The 23,027-nt window shown below is 45.9% G+C and overlaps 1 protein-coding gene across 1 annotated transcript in view; it reads right to left on the bottom strand.

Annotated features, from left to right (window-relative positions):
* Positions 1-1,387: 1,387 nt before the first annotated feature.
* LOC139384483 (A disintegrin and metalloproteinase with thrombospondin motifs 17-like) overlaps positions 1,388-23,027 on the bottom strand; it is a 197,538-nt gene continuing 175,898 nt past the window's right edge. The window contains exons 21-24 of the mRNA XM_071129270.1: positions 17,160-17,364; positions 15,953-16,105; positions 4,135-4,312; positions 1,388-3,829 (exon numbers count right to left, since the gene is read on the bottom strand). Of these exons, the coding sequence (XP_070985371.1) occupies positions 3,678-3,829; positions 4,135-4,312; positions 15,953-16,105; positions 17,160-17,364 (688 nt within the window). The 3' untranslated portion in view covers positions 1,388-3,677. The remainder of the gene's footprint in view (positions 3,830-4,134; positions 4,313-15,952; positions 16,106-17,159; positions 17,365-23,027) is intronic.

Genomic DNA, 23,027 nt, shown 5'->3' on the forward strand with positions numbered 1-23,027 from the left:
GCCCACCCTCCAACCTCATTGAATAACTAGACACGCCTCTTGCTAGCTGTCACTCGAAGGGCTGAAGCTTATTGGCTAGAACTCAAATTGCTAGGAGGCTGGCCCACGAGGGGGGAAATGTAAGGAAAATGGCTTGGCACAGCTTCAAACTAGGAATTTCTGGCTAATTGAGGCAAGACAGTAATTCTGCTCATAGATTATGCATGTATGAACTACACATTGACACATCCAGTCCAAAGGGGGAGGGTTACAAAATACTTTCTTATTCACCAAAGTACCGGAGCATGTCTTTAACCGTGATGTTTTCTTTGCAAGTCTGTCTTCAAAGTGTGAACAGTGTGACCTTTTCAATGAAGATCTCACCACTGACGGCGCGTACCACGGAGACAATCATTGATTACACACACGCATGCAAACACACACACACGGTACCGCCAGGGTGGTCCTCTGTCCTACGTGTTCTGAACACGTAGGTAAACAGCACCATGTTAGATTGTTTGATTGATTAATGGTTTATGCTCTGAAGGGTTGGAAATGTGGGACTCATGAGTTCTGAGAGCTGGGCTGTTTGTTTTCTCTGTTTTGACCTGGGCCCATATCAGCTCTTATCCCAATACTGGGGGCTCTGCCTGGGGGCCAAGGTCTCTGCCTGGGGGCTTCCTGACCTGGGGGCCAAGGTCTCTGCCTGGGTCTTCCTGACCTGGGGGTCAGTGTCTCTACCTGGGGGACAGGGTCTCTAACTGGGGGACAGGGTCTCTACCTGGGGGTCAGGGTCTCTACCTGGGGGACAGGGTCTCTACCTGGGGGTAACTCTAGATCTGTTTCTGCTTCAGCCAACTCCAAGAACCAGGAGAACTAGGCCAGTGCCAAAGATATACACTACAGTGCTGAATGTTACGTAATACACTTGGAAAGCGTCAATCAGCAGTTTAAACAATCAAAAAAGTCTGGAGAAATGTAACCACTATCAAATTCATAGACCGAGCTATGGATGCAAGGACTGACCATCCATGATATGAAGCTGATAGTTTTAACCATGTTTTAAGGCTTCATAGTGTTTGTTTACATGTAAAACAAGCATTTGGGGTTCTGATGGGGTAAAACAGTTGACCTGAGCTCATTTATAAATCAAAAAATGTATGTAGCAACTGCAGATTACCCCTTTAAATCATAATCTGTAAAACGGGAACACAACTGGAGATTACCCCTTTAAATCATAATCTGTAAAACGGGAACACAACTGGAGATTACCCCTTTAAATCATAATCTGTAAAACGTGAACACAACTGGAGATTACCCCTTTAAATCATAATCTGTAAAACGGGAACACAACTGCAGACACTTCGTCATTTATGGATAAAGAATGTCTGTGATAACTAACTGTACATTATTTACAGTCAGTTATCTACTGCACCATCATTTTGTAGCAAACATAACGCTGCCTCCATTAATGTTTACATGTAGATGTTTGTGACGTCTACGTTTGCCACACTCATGCATAAGGACAAGCTGTTGAAATCGGTGTAAGCCTCACATTGTGTTTGAATTACTGTTTAATAGTTAAAACCAATTTCAAGTTTGATGATGTATGGAAATGTTAACAAACACCTGGTTTGGAGTAAGTGTGAAGTTTAAAACCAGAGACTAGTTTACGTCATGTTTGGTACATCGTCATGACGATGTACCAAGCACCAAGGGAGGACAACAGATACACACATGATACAGGGATTTGTGTTTTACATTGAACCTAACAATATAGCTGCAACCTGCTTCACCCAGATTGCTCAGTTGGTTCATGGAGCGTAGTTGGAGCAAGTTGTTAATGACACTGGGTTGTGGATTCCATTCACATATACAGTACTGAATAGGACTGTAGGACGACAGTAACTTAAGATACATCTAATCTTCTCTTAAATTACACCCCCACCACTGCACTGCACCACTGTCTCCTACATTGGATCCTCAGGAGAGAGACGGATGCTACATGGGCTGTCCAAGGCCTTCAGGTGAGCCTAGGGAATAGTGAACTAGGCCTATCCTATCGTTAGCTTGATCATTTCAATGTAGAACTACAGTACCTTAGAACGGCTCCTGACTAGTTTTAAATAACAACAACCGCCAAAAAATGACAATGACATCAACAAAAAACAACAACAAAATGTACGTACACATAATCTATCGTGGAACTAAGGGACAAATCCTAACTTGAGATCCAAATGTGTAACCAAGACTTAGCTTATGGATTGATGTCAATGCGAAATTCACGTTATCTCAAGACATCAAGTTACGATTTGTCCCTAAGAGAAGAAACCAGGGTCATGTTCATCAAAGCACACAATGGGGAAAGTTTTCAAACGTTGCAGCGGAAAAAAGAAAATGAGCGTTTCTTATTGAACAAGTTCAAGTAGTCCCTACCTGTTTCAGTCCATCTGGTGCCTAATGAACACGAGCCAGGTCTCTTGGCCCAGTCTAGTGAGTGGCCAGCCAGTGGCTTGGTGAATACAGGGCCAGCTGAACTAAACACAAGAGAATATACAGGCCCACTTTATCTGGATAGTCCCCTACAGATCTACATGCTCAGACTACGTACCAACTACCATTTAGATGTATTACATGTCAACTGCACCTCTGTTAACATGCAATAACAAAGCCCTTACAGGTCTTCTAATGTATGTGTGTGTAAGTACTGTATGTATGTCACAGGCGGCTGGTGGCACCTTAATTGGGAAGGATGGGCTCATAGTAACGGATGGAACGGAATAAATGGAATGGTTTCAAACACATCAAACATTTGATACCATTCCATTCCAGCCATTATTATGAGCAGTCCTCCCCTCACCAGCCTCCTGTGATGTACATACATTCTATCTATGTAAGTAAGGGAAAGGGGGATACCTAGTCAGTTGTTCAATTGAATGTATTCAACTGAAATGTGTCTTCCGCATTTAACACAACCCCTCTGAATCAGAGAGGTGAGGGTGGCTGCCTTAATCCACATCCACTTCTTCAGGGCCCGGGGAAGAAGATCAGACATGTTCTGATAGTTCACTGAGCATCTATAGACAATCTGACAACAATGACCTTTCCACATAAAGAGTTATCACATATGTTAACGCTAATGTTAAATCACACTGTACAACAAACGTTGACGCGACAGGCTACCCACCGAGAGACTCCCCAGACTTCCAAGTCCCTCGCTTTGGTTTACAGCAATAAAACAAGTTACAGAAGGTTTTCAAGTCTTCATGACAACAGCAAGCTTATGATCCCACTTGAAATGGTCTCTGCACTCATTTCCACTTGTTTTCTCCAAAATTGAATGTCCTATAATTAATAATAAGAATCTGAATAGTTCAGTAGAAACATCCGTAACGCTTTACTTAAAGCCTGCCGGCATAAAGACCTGCCACGAGACCCTTACAATATATTAGTATCATCTCCTCAAGCAGGCTAAATAACAGACATTTTGAGTCGGTTAACATGCTGATACATAGAGAGACATTTCATATCATAAGCCTTATTATAACACATTATAAAGGCTCATTCATGCTTATAACGACTTACAAAGCATTATACCCGCAAGCTTTAAGTCAAGTGTTACAGAAGCATCTAAAGTTGTAGCCCTAGGTGAAGTGTGTGTCTGTCTGTGTACAGTATGTGTGTGAGTGCTTTCATCATTAACTCTTGAGGGGTGTTTTGTTGGCGTAGAAGTCTCTGCAGGTGTCGCAGCAGCGCTGGTACCATCTCATGTCCTGGCACAGGTTCTTCTCTCGGATCACACGGCAGTACACAGTCCACTGGTCTCCTGTGCACTTGTAGGTCAGAGCAGCTGGAGAGGAACAGGGGCACAAGGGCACAGGGGCCACGTCAACAGACAGAGAAACACAGTACACACATGTACACACATGTACACACATGTACACACATGTACACACACACACACACACACACACACACACACACACACACACACACACACACACACACACACACACACACACACACACACACACACCACACACTCTCTCTCTCTCTCTTTCTCTGTCTGTTTCTGTCTCTCTCTCTCTATCTGTCGCTCTCTTGCTCTCTCTCTCAAAAACACACACACAAGGACACACACACAAACTATGTTACCTAATCTGGGGGAGGTGATGGTGTTGACGTTGACTTTGTCATTGCAGGCATCCTGGTGACAGGGCCGGTAGGTGGGTGGTCTGAACACCACGGGGCAGTCATTACCGTGGCGACCTGTCACTCTGTGCATACATTGGACCACTCTGGACTGCAGGCCCTTCCCACAGGATGATGAGCACTGGAAAGATCCAATCACTTGAGTTACTTTCTCTTTCAAACTCGAGAGGAAGTATTTTGACATTGAGAGCCATTTGTAACAGTCTTCCATGTCTATGTCCTAGACTTTTTAGGACATAATCACTTCCTAATATGTTTACCACTCACATTTTAGGTAATTGTAATCTTCCATAGACCTAGTGTGCATCCCAAATGGCACCCTACTCCCTATATAGTGTACTACTTGTGACCGGAGCCCTATGTACCCTGGTCAGAAGAAGTGCTTAATATAGGGAATATGGTGCTATTGGAAACACATCCATTGTTTATAGGGGGCCAAATCACTTCATGACTGAATGTGAGAAGAGACTAGACCTGAATAACAGATAAAGGTGTAGTGTGGTATTTACTAGTGGTAAAATAATCCCAAACAGGCCTAATTACAGATGGAGGCTGTGTTCTATGTTTGAATAGACTGATTTACGAGTCCTAAATACTCTGTCAGAGTGCTTCGTCTCAGTAGTAATATATGCTCTGAGGCTAAGTTCCATCTCTGTCCTCAGGCTCTTCCCCTAGCTCCTATCTCTTCAGTGATCACAGATCTGAAAGGACTAGATAGGTCTAAGTAACAGTATAGGTGTGACCACCACTTTGGCTTTTTAGGGATGGAGCCATCACCATATAGCTTAGACCTACCCAAACCAATCAGATCTGTGAAGAACGAAGAGGTATGGGGCTTGGAGAAAGGACTGGAGGTAAGAGGCTTGGAAAAGGGGCTGGAGGTAAGGGGCTTGGAGAGGGGGCTGGAGATAAGGGGCTTGGAGAAGGGGCTGGAGGTAAGGGGCTTGGAGAGGGGGGTGGAGGTAAGGGGCTTGGAGAAGGGGCTGGAGGTAAGGGGCATGGAGAGGGGGATGGAGAAAAGGGGATTGGAGAAGGGGCTGGAGGTAAGGGGCTTGGAGAGGGGGCTGGAGTAAAAGGGCTTGGAGAAGGGGCTGGAGATAAGGGGCTTGGAGAGGGGGCTGGAGGTAAGGGGCTTGGAGAGGGGGCTGGAGGTAAGGGGCTTGGAGAAGGGGCTGGAGGTAAGGGGCTTGGAGAAGAGGCTAGAATAAGGAGCTGTAGATAGGGGCTGGAGATAAGGGGCTTGGAGAAGAGGCTAGAATAAGGAGCTGGAGATAGGGGCTGGAGATAAGGGGCTTGGAGAAGAGGCTAGAATAAGGAGCTGGAGGTAGGGGCTGGAGGTAGGAGCTGGAGGTAGGGGCTGGAGGTAGGAGCTGGAGGTAAGGGGCTGGAGGTAGGAGCTGGAGGTAAGGGGCTGGAGGTAGGAGCTGGAGGTAGGGGCTGGAGGTAGGAGCTGGAGGTAAGGGGCTTGGAGAAGAGCCTAGAATAAGGAGCTGGAGGTAGGGGCTGGAGGTAGGAGCTGGAGGTAAGGGGCTAGGAGAAACCAACATGGAATGGGGCCAAAGAAAGAGGACTTTGATATTCTAAGCTCGGAAACACCAGAGGCAACAGACAACGGATTCCCATTGTACACAGGCCTGTGCCTTGGCAGCCAACAGCTATAGCCTCGTCCAATGATTAACTCTGAACAACAGTGGTTCCCAGGCCCTCGATTCAAGCAGGCGGATTTACTATTCACTTCACAGAGAGGCAATTAGTGGAAGCCATTTCAATAGCTATTGTAAACGGCCCGGTGTTCTACCAAAGGACTTGTTGACTTGACACTGCTCAAAAACAATCAGATTATCATGATCCCACATCTCTATAGGTACTTAGAATGATTCTCAGAAGGTTTTTTCACCAAGCTTTCATTATCGCTGATGAACATGATCACAATGAGATAAGTCTATGAGGTAGGGCCCTGGAGAGACACACACACACAGAGGAAAGCACACACATACTGCCAAACACAGACACAGACACAGACACAGACAGACACACACACACACACACACACACACACACACACACACACACACACACACACACACACACACACACACACACACACACACACACACACACACACACACACACACACACACGCACGCACACACACACACACACACACACACAAACACACACACCACTGCTAAAACACAAACAAACAAATGAAAACACAAACAAAGAGACAGAGAGAACATTATCTGAAACATCATTAGGAGACAAGCTGATGGGGACACGATCATAGCAACACTCCCATAAGACTTTATCTGTATCCCAAATGAAACCCTATCCCCTATAGAGCCCATAAGGCTTTGGTCAAAAGTAGTTCACTATAAAGGGAACAGGGTGGCGTTTGGGATGCATCCTAGCTCTAATATCAAAGCCACATCCCTAGAGGCATGACCTCCTCATAACTCACAACAACACCACAATTGAATCAGCAGCTTATCTGAATGATATTCTAAGACATGCTAATAGACTTATGGTCTGATTGTGGTGGGAAGAGAGGAGATGAGGAGAGCCGGTCAGTTTATTGTCCAGCGTTGGGGGAGTGGGACAGAGGAGTAATTTGAGGACTTTAAAGGGGCAATCGGGGATTCAAAGAACAACAACAATGGACACCCCACCACTTACCCGAGTCATTAGTTTTAAATTCCAGAATTCCCCTTTAACATCATTAGGAGATAAAATGAGGTAATACATTCAGGATGGTTAGAGGGTGGGGGGGAGTAACACAATTAGCACAGGGTCAGAACAACACACCAGATATAAGCCCGGCACTAAATAGCGGCCAACAGTTATTTCCTGTTATTAGATTTCCAAAATGAGAAACTGACCAAGACGCTGGAACCTGAACGTCCTTTCATCAGGTACGTGACATAGAACTTTCCAGACAGAAAATGGGTGGCATGGTGGAAAGTCCCATCCCCAGCTCTCTCCACCATTCCCAGCCTTCTTCCCCAGCCCCATCTCCCCCAGCCCCATCCCCATCTCCCCCAGCCCCATCTCCCCCAGCTCTCTCCCAGCCCCATCTCCCCCAGCCCCATCCCCAGCTCTCTCCCAGCCCCATCTCCCCCAGGCCCATCCCCAGCTCTGTCCCAGCCCCAGCCCCATCTCCCCCAGCTCTCTCCCAGCCCTATCCCCAGCTCTCCCCAGCTCTCTCCCATCTCCATCCCCAGCTTTCTCCCATCTCCATCCCCAGCTCTCTCCCATCTCCATCCCCAGCTCTCTCCCAGCTCCATCCCCAGCTCTCTCCCAGCTCCATCCCCAGCTCTCTCCCATCTCCATCCCCAGCTCTCTCCCATCTCCATCCCCAGCTCTCTCCCATCTCCATCCCCAGCTCTCTCCCAGCTCCATCCCCAGCCCTCTCCCAGCTCCATCCCCAGCTCTCTCCCAGCTCCATCCCCAGCTCTCTCCCAGCTCCATCCCCAGCTCTCTTCCATCTCCATCCCCAGCTCTCTCCCAGCTCCATCCCCAGCTCTCTCCCATCTCCATCCCCAGCTCTCTCCCAGCTCCATCCCCAGCTCTCTCCCATCTCCATCCCCAGCTTTCTCCCAGCTCCATCCCCAGCTCTCTCCCAGCTCCATCCCCAGCTCTCTCCCATCTCCATCCCCAGCTCTCTCCCAGCTCCATCCCCAGCTCTCTCCCATCTCCATCCCCAGCTCTCTCCCAGCTCTCTCCAATCTCCATCCCCAGCTCTCTCCCAGCTCTCTCCCATCTCCATCCCCAGCTCTCTCCCAACTCCATCCCCAGCTCTCTCCCAGCTCCATCCCCAGCTCTCTCCCATCTCCATCCCCAGATCTCTCCCATATCCATCCCCAGCTCTCTCCCATCTCCATCCCCAGCTCTCTCCCATCTCCATCCCCAGCTCTCTCCCAGCTCTCTCCCAGTTCCATCCCCAGCTCCATCCCCAGCTCTCTCCCATCTCCATCCCCAGCTCTATCCCAGCTCTCTCCCAGTTCCATCCCCATCTCCATCCCCAGCTCTCTCCCATCTCCATCCCCAGCTCTCTCCCAGCTCCATCCCCAGCTCTCTCCCAGCTCCATCCCCAGCTCTCTCCCATCTCCATCCCCAGCTCTCTCCCATCTCCATCCCCAGCTCTCTCCCATCTCCATCCCCAGCTCTCTCCCAGCTCCATCCCCAGCCCTCTCCCAGCTCCATCCCCAGCTCTCTCCCAGCTCCATCCCCAGCTCTCTCCCAGCTCCATCCCCAGCTCTCTTCCATCTCCATCCCCAGCTCTCTCCCAGCTCCATCCCCAGCTCTCTCCCATCTCCATCCCCAGCTCTCTCCCAGCTCCATCCCCAGCTCTCTCCCATCTCCATCCCCAGCTTTCTCCCAGCTCCATCCCCAGCTCTCTCCCAGCTCCATCCCCAGCTCTCTCCCATCTCCATCCCCAGCTCTCTCCCAGCTCCATCCCCAGCTCTCTCCCATCTCCATCCCCAGCTCTCTCCCAGCTCTCTCCAATCTCCATCCCCAGCTCTCTCCCAGCTCTCTCCCATCTCCATCCCCAGCTCTCTCCCATCTCCATCCCCAGCTCTCTCCCAGCTCCATCCCCAGCTCTCTCCCATCTCCATCCCCAGATCTCTCCCATATCCATCCCCAGCTCTCTCCCATCTCCATCCCCAGCTCTCTCCCATCTCCATCCCCAGCTCTCTCCCAGTTCCATCCCCAGCTCCATCCCCAGCTCTCTCCCATCTCCATCCCCAGCTCTATCCCAGCTCTCTCCCAGTTCCATCCCCATCTCCATCCCCAGCTCTCTCCCATCTCCATCCCCAGCTCTCTCCCATCTCCATCCCCAGCTCTCTCCCATCTCCATCCCCAGCTCTCTCCCAGCTCCATCCCCAGCTCTCTCCCATCTCCATCCCCAGCTCTCTCCCAGCTCTCTCCCAGTTCCATCCCCAGCTCCATCCCCAGCTCTCTCCCATCTCCATCCCCAGCTCTCTCCCAGCTCTCTCCCAGTTCCATCCCCAGCTCCATCCCCAGCTCTCTCCCATCTCCATCCCCAGCTCTCTCCCATCTCCATCCCCAGCTCTCTCCCAGCTCCATCCCCAGCTCTCTCCCATCTCCATCCCCAGCTCTCTCCCAGCTCTCTCCCAGCTCTCTCCCAGGCTCCATTACAGAACACCTGACAGTCCGATCAGAGGCTCCTCTACTAGGTGTGTTAACAGGGAATGGTCAGTGTCGGGTGGCTTTCATTTAAAAGCCCTTTTAAAAAGCCTGTTAGAATATGTGGAGGTAGAGGAACAGTAGTCAATGTCTGCGTCCCAAATAGCACTCTGTTACTTACCCTATGGGGCCCTGAATAAAAGTAGTGCATTATATAGGGAATAGGGTGCCATTTGGAACACACAGGTGTTGTGTACCTGGAAAAAACACCTTTGGAAGATTAAAGGAATTCCGGCAGGAGCTCTGTCAGAATGTCTAAATGCCGGACTGAAGTCCCTTCTCAGTGGGAATGGTGAGGTAAGGTGCATCTCAAATGGCACCCTATTCTCTTTATAGTGCACTACTTTTGAACAGAGCTGCATGGGCCCTGGTCAAAAGTAGTGCACTGTATATGGCAGTGTTTCCCACGTCATCGGAGCCCAGGGAGCAGTTGTTGGGGGTTAACTGCCTTGCTGTAGTGCTCCTGAATGAAGTGATACTTACTACTAACAGTGTGTGTGTGTGTGTGTGTGTGTGTGTGTGTGTGTGTGTGTGTGTGTGTGTGTGTGTAAACAAGGGGAGAAAATAAAATGCAGCTCTGTAATTGCCCGTTTGGATTAACAAACCCCCTCTAGAATGTTCTGATGAAGGATTAGTGGAGATTACTGTTAATGAGAACTGGGCTATGGCGTGTACACCGTCTGCACACACACTGACAGACAGCACACACACAAACACACACAACACCTTCAGATGTTCTCCAGCTTGTCTGATGATGACTGAACCAGATGTGCTCACGCAGCCCCCTCACAGAGCTCTAGGTAGACATTACAGATCTAGGATAAGCTTACCCTGTAAGTCCTTACTTTAAGCATCAGGGAAAGAATCTCAAAACAGACCTTAGATCAGTTTCAGGGAGAAACTTAAGTATATTCCCTCATGTGGAATCATAGGTAGAAGTTGTCCCTAGCCACTGATACATTCTAACAGTTATGGATAGGATTGGAAATAAAGCAATCTGATCCTAGATCTGTAGTTAAATAAGGGCAGAGGAGAGGGGTGGACGCACTTTCCTCAGCATCCTGGGGGGAAACATACACTCACTGTCTCCAGTTCCACACAGGGAGAGAAATGTAATGGTCCTCCCCCTGACCTGCTGTAGTGACCCCGAGACTGGCAAATTGCAGATCTAGAGAATTGCAGATCTAGGATTAGATTGCATTCTCCCCGATCCTAACCTTAACCGTTAGAATGGGGAAATAAGATCTGACCCTGTATCAGGCAGCTGAACAAGACACTCCATATGATAAATGACATGCATGTCAAAAACAGACTGACTCAGTTTGTACGATTGGGAAATGGAGACGCACTGTAGATTTTCAGTTCGGTAAACCTGTTTCCAAGACCGTTCCTCGAGTACAACCCAGCCTTTTCACTTATTTGATTTTACCAGCAAACTAACACACTAGATTTGACTGGGCAACTAATCATCAGGCCCTTGATTAGTTGAATCAGCCAGTGCTGGAATCAATGGAATAGGTGGAACTGGGGTTCATCAAGGAGAGATTTGGCAAAGACTGTCAGATAACACTAGTGTAATACGTTGGAACTGGGGTTCATCGAGGAGAGATTTGACAAAGACTGTCAGATAACACTAGTGTAATTAAGTTGGAACTGGGGTTCATCGAGGAGAGATTTGGCAAAGACTGTCAGATAACACTAGTGTAACTAAGTTGGAACTGGGGTTCATCGAGGAGAGATTTGGCAAAGACTGTCAGATAACACTAGTGTAATACGTTGGAACTGGGGTTCATCGAGGAGAGATTTGACAAAGACTGTCAGATAACACTAGTGTAATTAAGTTGGAACTGGGGTTCATCGAGGAGAGATTTGACAAAGACTGTCAGATAACACTAGTGTAACTAAGTTGGAACTGGGGTTCATCGAGGAGAGAATTGACAAAGACTGTCAGACAACACTAGTGTAACTAAGTTGGAACTGGGGTTCATCGAGGAGAGAATTGACAAAGACTGTCAGATAACACTAGTGTAACTAAGTTGGAACTGGGGTTCATCGAGGAGAGAATTGACAAAGACTGTCAGATAACACTAGTGTAACTAAGTTGGAACTGGGGTTCATCGAGGAGAGAATTGACAAAGACTGTCAGACAACACTAGTGTAACTAAGTTGGAACTGGGGTTCATCGAGGAGAGAATTGACAAAGACTGTCAGATAACACTAGTGTAACTAAGTTGGAACTGGGGTTCATCGAGGAGAGAATTGACAAAGACTGTCAGATAACACTAGTGTAACTAAGTTGGAACTGGGGTTCATCGAGGAGAGAATTGACAAAGACTGTCAGATAACACTAGTGTAATTAAGTTGGAACTGGGGTTAATCGAGGAGAGATTTGGCAAAGACTGTCAGATAACACTAGTGTAACTAAGTTGGAACTGGGGTTCATCGAGGAGAGATTTGGCAAAGACTGTCAGATAACACTAGTGTAATACGTTGGAACTGGGGTTCATCGAGGAGAGATTTGACAAAGACTGTCAGATAACACTAGTGTAATTAAGTTGGAACTGGGGTTCATCGAGGAGAGATTTGACAAAGACTGTCAGATAACACTAGTGTAACTAAGTTGGAACTGGGGTTCATCGAGGAGAGAATTGACAAAGACTGTCAGACAACACTAGTGTAACTAAGTTGGAACTGGGGTTCATCGAGGAGAGAATTGACAAAGACTGTCAGATAACACTAGTGTAACTAAGTTGGAACTGGGGTTCATCGAGGAGAGAATTGACAAAGACTGTCAGATAACACTAGTGTAACTAAGTTGGAACTGGGGTTCATCGAGGAGAGAATTGACAAAGACTGTCAGATAACACTAGTGTAACTAAGTTGGAACCAGCAGGTTACCTCCATACAATGCAAATCACTTCCATGTGCTTTGAGGTGAAGTAGTCTTTATTATAATGAACTGGCTGAATACAGTGCTTTAACAACGGTGTGATAATGACGTACCCTAACCATTAAGACATTTTTGACATACAACTAGCCAGTACTGTCACCATCCCTAAAATCACTATGCTGATTGGCTGACAGAGGTGGTATATCAGACAGTATACCACGAGTATGACAAAACACTTATTTTAACTGCTCTAGTTATGTTGGTAACCAGTTTATAATAGCAATAAGGCATTTCGGGGTTTGTGGTATATGGCCAATATACCACGGCTAAGGGCTGAATCCAGGCACTCCACGTTGCGTCATGCAGAAGAACAGCCCTTAGCCGTGGTATATTGGCCATAAACCAAACCCCCCCGTGCCTTATTGCTTAATTAATTAAGACTGAGTGGTTCAATCCCTGAATGCTGATTGGCTGACAGCTGTGGTATATATTGGTCATATACCACACCTCCTCGGGCCTTATTGCTTAATTAAAGACTGTGTGGTACCCTCTATCTGAAATATTCCAGTCGAGGAAAGAGTAACATACCTTGGGATTACCATATCTAAGAATCAATAGGAAAGATGCTCATTAAACTTAAATCCCATTATTGAACAAAACAAAAAGAGGTTGAACCAATTGTTGCAGAGGGATTCCTCCTTGAAAGTTTGAATATTGCTTTCCAAAGCTGAGGGCACCTCCAGACTTTCTTACGAAGCTCAGTCCCTACATCTTGACAACACAATAGGTAAAGCTGTTGACAAGATGTTTTTCAACTTCATCTGGAAAGATTATACACATTATATTAGGAAATCTGTCATTATGGACGCATATGAATATGGTGCTAGATTAAAAAAATACAAAATAATTTAAATAATACTTTGAAGGTAAATTGGGCCAAACATTTCTTAAAGAATCCAACTTCAATTTGGAATTTCATCCCTCATTATATCTTCTCCTGTTTTGCTGGCTTCAATTACATTTTGCTTTGTAACTATAACATTAATAAGATTAAAAATGATCTGCTTTCATAGACACACGAGCCTTGGTGTGGTATTAAAATATAAACATCACTGTCACGCTGGTATGAAGGGTCGGGAGACAGGCGCAGGAATGCATAATCATTTTTTTTATTAAGCCCAAATGACGGCGTGCCGTGTAAAGGCACGGGGTTGAACCCCAAACAAAAGAGCGAGGAGTACCTTGAATAAATAACACATGCGCACAATGATTAACATACGGGACGAGACCCGTAATCATCTGCGCAATCCACAATGGCACGAAAGCCAAAACACACAGCACAGGTACTCACACATACCAACGGACATAGTAACAATAATCGACAAGACAATGGTGAACCAAGTGCACACTTATACAAGTACTAATCACTGGGAATAGGGGCCAGGTGTACGTAATGACAATCATTTCCCCTCTCATAGGTATTTCATTAGGAACAATAAAAATATTTTGTCTAGGAACAAGTCTTTGTTTTTAGGTTGATAATCATTTCCTCCTGGTGAGTCACTTTTTTTAATGCAGAAGGGATGTTACCCAGTTCTGAATATTTTTTTGATCTCTTTACATATCCCTGTTACACCTAAAGAGTTTGCATAGTCTTTGATGCTATTCCATCTGGAACTGTAATGCTGTTCAGAGGTGTAACCAGACCTCACCTTCTTTATTGATTTGATTTGATTTGAGATATCCTCGCTTCGTCCAGTTGACTCTCCAGTAGGAAAAATGTGTTTCTCCTTGCTCCCTCAGAACAATACCTGCTTTATTTCAAAGGTAATGTTATATATATTCCCTACTTCTAACTTACTGGAATACATTTATTAATAATATCTGCTGGAAAAACGTTTGGTTATTACCACACAAATAGCTGGACATTGGATCATTCAGAGATCCTCACTGAACTTCTGGAGAGAGTTTGCTGCACTGAAAGTAAAGGGGCTAAATAATTTTGCACGCCCAATTTTTCAGTTTTTGATTTGTTAAAAAAGTTTGAAATATCCAATAAATGTCGTTCCACTTCATGATTGTGTCCCACTTGTTGTTGATTCTTCACAAAAAAATACCGTTTTATATCTTTATGTTTAAAGCCTGAAATGTGGCCAAAGGTCGCAAAGTTCAAGGGGGCCGAATACTTTCGCAAGGCACTGTATGTTGTCCTTGTTTGTTCGTATACTTCCTGTATAACGCTGTCTCCCATTAGTATTCTACTGTGTTGCTCCTGTCTCTATTTGACTAGTAAAGCATTATAGCATGTTATTCTGTGTGGATTTATTGTAACCGCCCATAAAGTAGCTTTTTAGTTCCCCTTTGGGGAGGATATCTGGACAATTTGTACATTTCTTAACTAAGATATGGGTGTTTTAATTCCTGGCAGTACATTACAGAACAGAGCAGCTGAATGAGTTAGTTGAGGTTACAATCACACAGGATATGATCCAAAAGTCATCCTTTTCCCTATATAGTGCACAACTTATGATCAGGGCCCATAGGACTGTAGTCAAAAGTAGTGCACTATATAGAGAATAGGGTGTCATTTGGGACTCATCCGTGAGAGGAAACACTTTGCATTACTCAGAGCTTTCATTCATCCTGAACTCTCAGTTTTGAAATGATCTCTAAAGAGACAAGCAAACAAACAGAATGATTAGTGAACATGTTTTGTAAATGGAGGGTTTTTTCCCACTGCAGAGCCCAGCAGACGAGTGTATAGTTCAGCTCGGAGGATGAATCCCAAATGGCAAATGTCAAAAGGAGTGCCATTTGGGACGCAGATCCAGAGTAGCCGACTGGCGCCTACTGTAGTTCAAAGTGTTAATAAGGAGGTTTGCTTGTATGTACCATCCCGGTCTGAGGACTTTACTGTGTGTGTGTGTTCCTTCATGTGTCTGTGTGTAGTACGAGTACAGCAATAAAGGTTGACACCTGTCCCCTCACAGCCAGCCACAGCAGACAAGGTCAATTACATTTCAGGAATTAAACTACACTCCTCATGTTCATTCTCACCCACAAGAATTGAAATGGACTTGAGCCTGTTGCTATTGCCCTGCCCTAGTTAGACAGATGGGAAGAGAGACTGGTGGCTGGGAAGGTGTGAGGGCCAAGGTGCCTTAATTCATTCCTCCAGTAGAGAGAGAGAGTGTGTGTGTGTGTGTGTGTGTGTGTGTGTGTGTGTGTGTGTGTGTGTGTGTGTGTGTGTGTGTGTGTGTGTGTGTGTGTGTGTGTGTGTGCGTGCGTGCGTGCGTGCGTGCGTGCGTGCGTGCGTGCGTGCGTGCGTGCGTGCGCGCGTGTGCGTGTGTGCGCGTGTGTGTGTGTGTGTGTGTGCGTGCCTGCCTGCGTGCACTATAAAGGGAATAGTTTGCCATTGAGAATGCAGTCAGACAGTGATGCAGGTGCAGTCAGGCTATCTGTCAAGATGCCCACATCAGGACTGGCACAGCGTTGGCACCATGTTGGCATCACCTACACCGCTGTGTCACAGGGAGGGATTAATCAATTGGAAGGGGGCATCCGGGGTTAGAGTCCTCTCCACATGGGAGATCTCTGTAAATAGATATTTGATTAAAAAGAGAGTGTGTGTGTGTGTCATTTATGTGTGTGTATGGCCCATACCTTGGACCAGTCCCCAGTCTTCCACTCGTAACATTTGGAGTGGTCCTCACAGGGCTCCTGGTCAGCAGGCTGAGAGAGGGGGTCACAGTTCCCCTGGGGGTTGGTGCACCTCACTGTCCTCCGACGGACCCCACTGCCACAGTCTGAAGAACACTGGGGAGAGGAGGGAGGGAGAAGGGAGAGGAAGACCAGGGGAGGGAGGGAGGGAAGAGGAGAGTGGAGGGAGGGAAGAAAAGGTGGGGAGAGAGGGAGGGAGATGGAGATGAGGGAGATGGAGATGAGGGAAAGGGAGAGAGGGAGGGAGAGGGAGATGGAGATGAGGGAGAGAGGGAGGGAGAGGAAGAAGGGAGATGGAGACGAGGGAGAGAGGGAGGGAGAGGAAGAAGGGAGATGGAGACGAGGGAGAGAGGGAGGGAGAGGAAGAAGGGAGATGGAGACGAGGGAGAGAGGGAGGGAGAGGAAGAAGGGAGATGGAGACGAGGGAGAGAGGGAGGGAGAGGAAGAAGGGAGATGGAGACGAGGGAGAGAGGGAGGCAGAGGAAGAAGGGAGATGGAGACGAGGGAAAGGGAGAGAGGGAAACATTGGAGTTGAGGGAGAGGGACAAAGGGAAGGGACATATATAGGAGAGAAAAGGGAACATGAAAGAGGGAGGAAGAGGTGGAAAATAATTACAGTAGAGAGGGAAGAGAGGGGATGGAAAAGGATAAGAAAAAGAGTGGAGGTGAGAGGAGGAGTGTGAGGTGGAGGAGGAGAGGGAGAGGAAGAGGGGGAGGGAGGTTAGAGTGATGTCAGGAAAAAGAGAGGGAGGAAAATGAGTGAAAAGAAATATGAGGATAGAGAGAGTGTGTGAGAGGGAGCGAGAGAGAGGGCAGTGTGTTACTCATTATAGAAGCCTCCTGTGGTGGTTCATTAGCTCCCCTCTCCAACCCACTCTACCTCCTCTTCAGTGGAGCGAGGGAAGAGAGAGAGAGGGGGGGATGGGGTTACAGATGTCTATATTATGCAGTACTACTGCAGCGCTGCTCCTACATGATTCTGCATCAAACTTTGAGGAAAGTAAGTGGTTTACTATTTCTCTCTCTGTGTCTCACTCACACGGGAACTCGCATAAACACGTGGACACACACAGATGTGCGGAAACACTCAAACACGCATCCCTGAATAGTCGCATAGACAAGCACACACCCCACCCCCACCACAACAGACCTTGGACCACTCAGAGGCCTCCCAGGCAGTGAGGCAGTGGCGTCCCTCGCAGCCCTGCAGGGCGGGGGGTTTGCCCCCCTGGCAGTACAAGTCCCGTGTGTGGATAAGGGATCCGTTCTGCAGCTGGTACACACAGCCCACCTCACGCAGCTGGAGACCCTTCCCACACGTCACCGAGCACTGGCCCCACTCCCCTGTCACCCACCTGGAGAGAGAGATAGATGTGGAGAGGGGGAGAGGAGAGAGAGGGAGGGGGAGAAAGATAAAGAGGCAGAGAGAGGGAAAGTAAGAGAGAGAGAGATGATTTGCATTTGTATTTATTAAGGATCCCCATTAGTTCCTGCCAAGGCAGCAGCTAATCTTCCTGGGGTTTATTATGGATCCCCATTAGTACTTGCCAAGGCAGCAGCTACTCTTCCTGGGGTTTATTATGGATCCCCATTAGTACTTGCCAAGGCACCAGCTACTCTTCCTGGGGTTTATTATGGATCCCCATTAGTACTTGCCAAGGCACCAGCTACTCTTCCTGGGGTTTATTGTGGATCCCCATTAGTACTTGCCAAGGCACCAGCTACTCTTCCTGGGGTTTATTATGGATCCCCATTAGTACTTGCCAAGGCACCAGCTACTCTTCCTGGGGTTTATTATGGATCCCCATTAGTACTTGCCAAGGCACCAGCTACTCTTCCTGGGGTACAGCAACATTAAGGTAGTTATATGACATTACACTTCATAACACTTTTCACAACACATTAAGTGTGTTCCCTGTTCCCTGAGGCCACTACTCTACTACCACATATATACCTGTCCAAAGTTTTAGAACACCTACTAGAGTTTTCTTTATTTTTTACTATTTTCTACATTATAGAATAATAGTGAAGACATCAAAACTATGAAATATGGAACCATGTACTGTAGTAACCAAAAAAAGTGTAAAACAAATCTAAATGTATTTTATATTTGTGGTTCTTCAAATAGCCATACTTTGCCTTGATGACAGCTTTGCACACTCTTGGCATTCCCTCAACCAGCTTCATGAGGTAGTCACCTGGAATGCATTTCAATTAACAGGTGTGCATTCTTAAAAGTTTATTTGTGGAATTTATTTTCTTCTTAATGCGTTTGAGCCAATCAGTTGTGTTCTGACAAGAGGGGGTATACAGAATATAGCCTTATTTGGTAAAAAACCAAGTCCATATTATGGCAGGAACAGCTCAAATAAGCAAAGCGAAATGACAGTCCATCTTTACTTTAAGAGATGGTCAGTCAAGACTTTGAAAGTTTCTTCAAGTGCAGTTGCAAAAACCATCAAGAACTACGATGAAACTGTCTCTCATGAGGTCCGCCACAGGAAAGGAAGACCTCTGCTGCAGATGATAAGTTCATTAGAGTTACCAGCCTCAGAAATTGCAGCCCAAATAAATGCTTCACAGAGTTCAAGTAACAGACACATCTCAACATCAACTGTTCAGAGGAGACTGCGTGAATCAGGCCTTCATTTTATTTTATTTTTTTTACCTTTATTTAACTAGGCAAGTCAGTTAAGAACAAATTCTTATTTTCAATGACGGCCTAGGAACAGTGGGTTAACTGCCTGTTCAGGGGTAGAACGACAGATTTGTACCTTGTCCGCTTGGGGGTCTAACCACTAGGCTACCATGCCATGGTTGAATTGCTGCAAAGAAACCACTGTAGAAAAGGCCCATGGAGTTGGTGGAATACTCCTTTAATTCATTGCCATTTACTCAGCTGGACCAGGGGCGCTCTAATTAGGTCAGGTGGAAATGTCCGACAGATCTCAACTCCATAAAAGGAGGAAATTGCCATCGCCTGATCTCGCTGCTTTCTCTTCCTTAACTCCATCTGATCCAGAAGTTCTGTGCGTCCATGAATCCACGTAAGTCCACCGACTATGTTACCTTTCATCTGAATTATCTGTGGCGATCGGGAGAGTGGGCCATTCAGTTATTGTTTATAGGTTTTACCGCGGAACGCGGCTTGGAGCGCACGCTTCAAACATATTGTGTAATGTGAATTGTCAATGATCACGGCCCTACGGATCCTCATAGGCCAATTATGCAACCGATATGGTTCATATGTATTGAAATTGATTATATGTACACATGAAGATAATTGAAAGAGTGAAATGAGAAACGTCATTGTTTGCTAACTGATAGACTTTGATCATGGGGATTATAGATTGTATAACCATTCCCTGTTTGTATTCTTTCATGATTTATGATAAATAGTTACGAGCCTAAATGTCTCGCGGATGATTACTATTGACTTAATGAACTGAACTGTTGACCTCCCTAACTTGTGTTAATAATGAATGATATGATTTGATCTTTGATTATGAATCTGATTGGATACATGTTATTTGTTTCCTTTGTGATGCAGCACAGACTACTCAGTAAATATACCACTTTATGGTTAAAGGAATTCCTGCCTCAGTCTCATCCATTCCTCTGTCACCTGACACGTGACCACCTGTTCACCTTCACTGTCAGTCATCCTACCTGTCCAGCTACTCACACAGATTCCACTAATCTTTCAACCACTACTAAAAGATGCCAATAAAAATAAGAGACTTGCTTGGGCCAAGAAACACAAGCAATGGACATTAGACTGGTGGAAATCTGTCCCTTGGTCTGGAATCCAAATTTGAGATTGTTGGTTCCAACCGCTGTGTCTTTGTGAGACGCGGTGAGGGTGAACGGATGATCTCCGCATGTGTATTTCCCACCGTAAAGCATGGAGGAGGAGGTGTTATGGTGTGGGGGTGCTTTGCTGGTGACACTGTCTGTGATGTATTTAGAATTAAAGGCATACGTAACCAGCATGGCTACCACAGCATTCTGCAGCGATACTCCACCCCATCTGGTTTGGGCTTAGTGGGACTATCGTTTGTTTTTCAAACTGGGCAATGATCCAACACACCTCCAGGCTGTGTAAGGGCTATTTTACCAAGGAGGAGAGTGATGGAGTGCTGCATCAGATGACGTGGCCTCCACAATCCCTCGACCAAATTCAGATGGTTTGGGATGATTCGGATCGCAGAGTGAAGGAAAAGCAGCCAACAAGTGCTCAGCATATGTGGGAACTCCTTCAAGACAGTTGGAAAAGCATTCCAGGTGAAGTTGGTTGAGAGAATGCCAAGAGTGTGCAAATTTGTCATCAAAGCAAAGGCTACCTGAAATATATTTGAATTTGTTTAACACTTTTTTGGTTACTACATGATTCCATATGTGTTATTTCATAGTTTTGATGCCTTCACTATTATTCTACAATGTAGAAAACAGTAAAAAATAAAGAAACCCTTGAATGAGTAGGTGTTCTAAAACTTTGGACCGGTAGTGTATCTACAATACACAATCTGTGTGTGTAGAGTGTGTGTGTTATCATGTGTATGTTTTTTAATATGTTTCTAAATATTTGCTTTGGTAATGTGATAACCCGTTCCATGCCATTAAAGTATTTTCTGATTAAATTGATTAGAGTAAAATGATCAACAGGTTAATGTTGGCAGATATGTAGAAATGAAAGTGTAGAAATAAGCACCATCTCTTTTAATCAATCAGTAAACATTTAATGGCCCAGTGCAGCCGAGAACGTCTTTTTTAATGTTTTATTTCATTTAAAATTTGACCCCCTTTTCTCCCCAATTTCATGGTATCCAGTTGTTATCTTGTCTCATCGCTCAACTCCCGTACACCAGGCAGTGAATTAGTTAATAAGAAGGAAAAGAGTTCCAAACTTCTCTTCCGATAACAGCTAGTTCTCAGTTTCCCACTCCCCACTCAGTCCTACAGTCCTACAAAATTCTTGCTTGAGTAATTGCTCTGTGCTAATAAGCCATTTTTGCCATTTTAATTGAAAACAATCACATTAAGGTACTTAATTGTCACCCAAATGATTGATGTTGAGATAAAAACAGCTGCATTGGACCTTTAAGTGTCCTCTGTGTTAAACAAGAGTGGTTCACTATGCAACACAAAACAAAGACAGAAACTGAGAAATTGAAATACGCTTAAATTCTCATTCAAAACAATAAACAGTACCAACACACTATCCTCCCAGTATTAAAAAGCACCAAGCGTCTTTTGTACGCTACGATGTCGCCAATGAAGTAATGTTGACTAATCGACTGGGTCGTGATCAGTAGGGCACATCGTAGCAAAACGTTTTCAAACAGAAAAGGAAAAATAACCTTCCTTATTGGACCAAGTCCAGGTAGTCCCTCCCCAGTTTCAGAGCATCTTCTTCCAATTGGTGCCTGATGAACATTACCCTGTAGATGTGACAGAGTTTGGGGTTTGGGGTTTACAGCACCAGGCCTGGTGAAATTAGGTCATAAAGAGTTATAGCCAAGCACCTGGGGCCTCTGGAAAACTGGGCCTCTATTTTCCAGGTGATGTAGTAATAAACTAGATGGAGAGGTCCCAGTCTGTCTGTCCATCTGTCTGTCTCTCTGTCTGTCCGCCTGTCTGTCTGTCTTTCTGTGTATATGTGTGCGTGTGTGTTCTGCTTCCATGTCCATGTCTTTTATCCCTCCTCCTCTTCCTGTCTTTACAGCAACGTCCTAATACAGTCCACTTCCATTCAATATGTGTCTGTACCTAACAAGTCCTGCCTATATGGTAGAGATGCAGCTGACTGATCCACTGAATGTATGCAAAGGGGAAAGAGACGGCAAAATATATCCACATCAATGAATGTCTTAGAAACGTATAACTGGGATGGGTCCAAATACAGGGAGTCTTTGTCTACGTCCCAAACGGCACCCTACTCCCGATACAGTATAGTGCACTACTTTTGACCGGGCCTGGGTCACATGTAGTACACTATAGGGAATAGGGGGCCATTTGGGGCAGGTCCTTTTTCTGTTGCCCAAAAATATATACAATGTCTATGGGGGCTGTCGTATAAAGTCAGCACCGTATTGACAGAATACACTCAAGAATAATTTCAATGAAAATAAAGTTAAATGAACAGAAATACGGAACCCCGTGCTCAACTTACCAGCTAGAAAATAGAATTCTAGAATCTTTAGAATCTAGACTCTAGAGGCTAAAATCTAGACAGAGTGAAACCACAGTTCAGTGAGTGTAACATAAGGGGATTTATAGCCTCACTCCTCAGCCTGAAATGTGCCCACTCACATTGACTAATAGCCAGCTTTTTGGTGGCACAACTGACTAAAAACATTTCAGGAGGGCAGTCACATGAATCTGTGGCAGAGGTCCCAGTTGCTTGTCTCGGTGTGAGCTGAAGAGGGAGGAAGTGGAATGGCTCTCCTGGGGAACTCCAGTCGTTCCATGTATTTGAACCATTCCTGAGCTAGCACACCTGATTCAACTTGTCAACTACTTATCAAGCCCATGTTTCGGTGAATCAGGTGAGCTAGTTCAAAGCGACAACAGAAGTCTCTACCCTGAAGTTTGAGTGATATACAAGTACATTAGTGGGAGTCAGTGTGAGGCCGTTTCAATAGGCCAGACGGCACTCTGCCTTTTATGTGGATAAGGTAATAAGGCACTTTAAACCACGTTCATCTCGCACCCTATTCCCTATATAGTGCACTAATTTGACCAGTAGTGCACTATATAGGGAATAGGGTGCCATTTGAGATACAGCCCCGTATCTTTGAACAGAGAGATCAGTGGTCTGGGTTAAATGCATCAGCAGTACAGCTCAGAAACATTCCTTGCTGCAAGTTCCTCTAATGTAAAACTCTGCCTGAGTAGGACATGAAACAATCCCACTGTGCACGCTGACAGGCACTCCACTGCACAGTATTCTGGATCCTCCTTCTACAGCCAATTCAACTCAATGGAGCTGGTTTTTATAATCACTCAGAAACAGGAT

This window comes from Oncorhynchus clarkii, chromosome 26 (genome assembly GCF_045791955.1).
Source record: "Oncorhynchus clarkii lewisi isolate Uvic-CL-2024 chromosome 26, UVic_Ocla_1.0, whole genome shotgun sequence".
NCBI lineage: Eukaryota > Metazoa > Chordata > Actinopteri > Salmoniformes > Salmonidae > Oncorhynchus > Oncorhynchus clarkii.